At 36.3% G+C, this 5,157-nt stretch overlaps 1 protein-coding gene across 11 annotated transcripts in view; it reads left to right on the top strand.

Moving 5' to 3' along the window:
- Nucleotides 1-5,157, top strand: part of CSPP1 (centrosome and spindle pole associated protein 1) — a 66,614-nt gene that overhangs the window by 27,037 nt on the left and 34,420 nt on the right. For all 11 annotated transcript variants that reach the window (XM_015559550.1, XM_015559548.1, XM_015559540.1 and 8 more), the window contains 2 exons: nucleotides 2,051-2,180; nucleotides 3,920-4,067. In XM_015559550.1, coding sequence (XP_015415036.1) covers nucleotides 2,051-2,180; nucleotides 3,920-4,067 — 278 coding nt within the window. The remainder of the gene's footprint in view (nucleotides 1-2,050; nucleotides 2,181-3,919; nucleotides 4,068-5,157) is intronic.

The raw sequence follows: 5,157 nt of genomic DNA, 5'->3' as shown, positions 1-5,157 counted from the left end.
TCTTTCTGGCAGCCCCATGATGCGAATGTTGATATGTTTGAAGTTGTCCCAGAGGCTTCTTACACTATCCTCATTTTATTTTAATTCCTTTTTCTTTTTGCTGCTCTAATTGGGTGTTTTCTGCTTCTCTATCTTTCAAATTGCTGATTTGATTCTCAGCTTCATGTACTCTACTGTTGATTCCCTGTAATGTATTCTTCATTTTAGTTAGTGTATCCTTCATTTTTGAGTAGTTCTTTTTCATATTTCCTATATCCACTTAATGTTTCCTATCTCTTTATTGGACTTCTAAGTTGATCTACTTTTCCCCTAAGTTCATTGAGCATCCTTATAACTAGTGTTTTGAACTCTGTATCTGGTAGATTGCTTGTTTCTATGTTGTTTATTTCTTTTTTTTGGAGATTTGTTCAAAACTTTGGGACATGTTTCTTTCTCTCCCGTTTTGGCTGCCTCCCTATATTTGTTTCTATGCATTATGTAGAGCTGCTACCCGATTTTGGTTAGAGTGACCTTATGTAGTTGGTGTCCTGTAGGACCCAGTGGCACAGCCTCACTCGTCACCCACGCTGGATGCTCCAAGTGTGTCCCTCCTGTGGGCTGTGTGTATTCTCCTGTGTAGTTGAGCCTTGATTGCTCTTGGCATGTCAATGGGAGGAGGAGATTTACCCCCAGGGCAGTCAGCTGCCAGGACTGGCCACACCACAGTGGTGATATGCTTAAAACATTCTTTTTGTGATTGACAGTATGACTGCTATTCTTATCACCACTTTCTTTTGGGGCCCAATAATTGCAGCAAGGTCAAGAATTAAAAAAAGGCAAAATTAAAAAAGAGAGAGAAAGGAATGAAGATAGGTACAAGGATTAGAAAGGAAGAGAGAACTGATGTCATTGGCAAAAGGATGTGGAGTTAAAATATTAGAATTAATAGGAGTTGTAGCAGAATTGCTGAATACAGAATCAGTATGTAAAAAGCAGTTGCAGAAAATAGTTGTTTTTTATAAAGTTTAACATATACTTTTGCAACACTGTAATTCCACTGCTAGGCACATATTTAAGAGAAATGAAAATATACACATAAAGACTTGGATGTGAATGTTCATAACAGTATTATTCATGATAACCAAAAAGTATAAACAATTCAGATATTCATTCACTAGTAAATGGTAAACAAAAGGTGTTATATCCATACAGTGAAATACTATTCAGCAATACAAAGGAATGAACTACTGATGTGTGCTACAGCATAACTCAAAAATATTATAAGTGAAAGAATCCATATATATTGTATGTTTCCACTTATAAGGAATGTCCAGAAAGAACAAACCTATAGAGACAGAGAGTAGGCCACTCTTAGTGATTGCCTGTGACGGGGGTGGGCGCAGGGATCGGTTGCATATGGTATGAGGGATATTTTTGGTTATGGAAACATTCTAAAATTAATTTATCTTTTATAATTCAGATTTTTTAAATGTATAGTTTTCTTGAAAGTGGCTGCATTCCTGTACTTTAACATGTGTTGTATTTAAGGCAGTAGCACTATATTGCTTGAGATTTATAAAAGTGTCATGTCTTAAATTTTTCCTTTTTGATGCCTTTAAAAATTTTTTATTTTATTTGGGACAGTCAGACTTTTTACTGTAATTGTATTGTTTTATTCTTGAAGTGTCTAGGAAGTTATTTTATATTGGCATATATTAAGTAAATTATTAGATATAAAATTTGAGGGACTTCCACTGTATTATTATTATTATTATTATTATTATGCATCCAGCAAAGTGCATAAGCCATATGGATACTGCTTGATGAATTATCACAGTGTTTTCACCCCCATGTAACAACTATCCCTAGGTCAAGAAATAGGTCCAGTAAATTTGAAAGTTTCATGACTTGTGAAAGCGGAGACTGGGGAATTGCTTAGGAAGGGGTCATTTACTTAAGGATTCCTCTTTGGCCTATTTTTAAATGTACTACCATGCTGTTTCAAAGTAGTGTTGCATTTTCTTGCTTGGTCATAAATAGATTCAAATGATTAATTGTGTATTTGATGTAGGAACACAGTTGGACAGAACGAATTGAAAGTCACAAGTGATAGTACAATTAATTCAGGATTAATTTTTGAAGATAAGCCAAAGCCTCCAAAGCAGACACTTCAGTCTTACCAAGAAGCTTTGCAGCAGCAGGTATTCATCTGTTGATTCATTCATTCATTTAATGTTGAACATTTTATGTGTTAGCACAATGGCCCTTAGTAGCTCAGAGTGTGGCAGAGGAGAAAAAAAGATGACAGTTACTTATAATTCACCACGATGAGTTTAGATGTAGATAGCCAGGAGTGCTGTTGGAAGCATAGGATAAGGAAAGGTTATTGCCTGGGCAGTTAAAAGGGCCTCACAAGGTTGTTGATACTTGAGTTGCATTTATACATTGAATAGATTTGAAGTTTCTGGTATATTCAAGGGAATGGAATGGATTTGGGAGAAAGGGCTGGAGTGTTAGGTTGTACTGGATTGTGAAAGCCTAGCTATACGGGGCTTTCAATTTTTTTCTATTAAGGATAGCAAAAGGGAGGTTGTTTTAAGCCACAGAGTAAAAGGAGTAGTTGATGAGAGCAGAATTGGCTTTTTAGAAAGATACCTGGTTGTGAAAGAGGCATGGCAGAGAAACCTTTTAGTGAATTACTGAGGTAGTCCATCCAGGAGGTAAGGAAACCCTAAACCCTACGGGGGAGAAGGGGAAGACATCCAAGAGACAATTTGGGGGTTTCAGTGATAGGACTTAGGTACAGGGAGTGAGAAGAACAGAGGGTGTGAAGGTGATACTGAGTGTTGGAATCTAGGAGAATAATGAGACAATGAACTAAGATAGGGGAAAAAAGAGGTAGGACACTTTTAGGGAGGAGCGTAAAGGGTTCTGTTGCAGTTTGTAATGTTTGAACAGAGTTTCCTGAGGAGTATCAAATGTATGGGTTTTGGGGGGAATACCCTTTATCTCTGAGAGGACCCTGGGACTCTTGGTAGGCATAAGTCAACCTAAGGTACTTTTCTGTAAAGTTCCACTTGGGTTTCTTCTAAAGCTCCTTTTCTTCAGTTTTTACATGAGCAACCTCCTTAAAAAATAGATTTTTTAAGTTACAGAATTACCAACATTATTTTTTTGTATGTTAGGATTCTACAAAATAAAAAACTGAATTTATCTTCTGTTTTCAAATGAGCATATTAAAAACACCATTGACAAAACTAGATTTTCAAACTCTAGAATTTTATTTTATGTATGTGATGAGTTCACTGGCCTTACTGGAGTGGTTGCTTACATTTTCCATGCATGTGGTTATAATTTTAAAAGTAAGTTTCCAAAATGTAGATACTTGTTGGTTGCCTATCCATATCTCTCCAGAGAACAAGACTGTCATTATGATGATAAGACTGTATTCCCCAAAAAGCTTTGAACTTTCAACCTTTTTGAATTCTGGAATGGAGTTTGCCCAGGGTAGAGTGGATCTGGTGAATTGGAAGGAGTAGTTTCTGGCGGGCCAGGTTCCATGAAAGGGTGGATGAAAAAGAAAGTAGGGAGGCCCTATTGGACACCATGAACTGGTGAGGTCAGGGGGCGAGGGATGGGGAGTATAGCTCGGGTAGACTTTGCGGGTGGGATGGAGGAGGTAGGTGGCTTAGCCCACATGGCATCAGTGGTTGGAAAGGACTCTAGTGGCATGATGTGAGGCAGCATCAGCTATGTATTCCAACCAGCAAAGTGTTTTAAAATTGGTTATTATCTATACTTGTGATTTTAAATTTTATAGTGAAGCATACTGAAACACATCTCCAATTTTTCTCTAGTAAGAAAGATGTGTTTTTATAACTAACTTTTTGTATCAGAGTACTTGTAAGCACTTACTGTGAATATTTCTTATGTTGTCAAGATTCGGGAAAGAGAACAGAGAAGGAAGAAAGAACGTGAAGAAAAGGAAAATTATGAAGCGAAGCTAGAGGCTGAAATGAGAAGTTACAACCCCTGGGGGAAAGGTGGAGGTGGTGCTCCTCTCAGGGACACAGAGGGAAACCTGATAAGTATGTTGTTTCCATTGATTTGTTGTTTTCAAAAGAAACAATTATTTATTTATTTATTTTAGGTTTTAAAGCTTCTGTATTAAAAATAATTACCTTAAACACAATTAAAATTAAAAACCATCTAAGAAAAAAACCACTTTCAGTATTGACAGACAAAAAAATAATACTTTCAATATATATTGATTTAACACTGTTAAATAATAAGATAGAAAGACCAATAGAAAATGGACAAATATGTATATTGAGATAATTTATAAGAGAATAAACATGTCTCAGCCTCATGAGCAAAGCAGTACCAATTACATCAATTGAAATTATATGAGAAAATCTTTGACCCAGAACATTGGCAGAGATTCCATTTAATGCCATTTCATTTTTTCAAGGCCCTCATTTTTATGGAATTGTAAATTAGAACAGCTTTACTATCGGACATTTGGATGATATGAATTAAAAGTTTTCATTGGTTTTGGTTTTATGGTATTAGAAACAATTATTTTTAACTTTTGAAAGATTGATGAGCAGACAGTAGTGTCAGGTCATAGCCTGCAAGGCAAGGTCTCTTTTTATGCAGCTTAATGCAAAAAAGGTATTTTGATAATATCTGTATAACAACACCTTAGAAAGCCTTTCTTCTTCAGAGTACTATTCATTTATTTCTATTATAAATTGTCTCTGATGATAACTCAGTTGCAGAGAAAAGCTCATGTTAGTTGGCAAATATTTACCTCAACTAGTTAGAATTTATAAAAATTTCCTAGTAAAAGTAATAAAACCCTTATTTCCAAGGTGGTTGTGGTTTTTTAAAAAACAACAATCAAACTAGTAAGATATCTTTAAAATAAGTGATCTGGAATAGGGTGCAAGGGATGCTGTGTTTAAATCATATAAAAAATGAATGAAAAAGTTTAAGTACTATTTATATATTATTTACCTACTAGGGGCCCGGTGCACGAAATTCGTGCACCGGGTGTGTGTGTGGGGGGGTGTCCCTCAGCCCAGCCTGCCCCCTCTCACATACTGGGAGCCCTCAGGCATTGACCCCCATCACCTTCCAATCGCAGGATCGGCCCCTGGGCAGGGGACACTCATT

Source organism: Myotis davidii, unplaced genomic scaffold (assembly GCF_000327345.1).
Source record: "Myotis davidii unplaced genomic scaffold, ASM32734v1 scaffold393, whole genome shotgun sequence".
Lineage (NCBI taxonomy): Eukaryota > Metazoa > Chordata > Mammalia > Chiroptera > Vespertilionidae > Myotis > Myotis davidii.
Note: the sequence above shows the minus strand (reverse complement) of the source record. Positions and strands in the feature narration are given on the sequence as shown.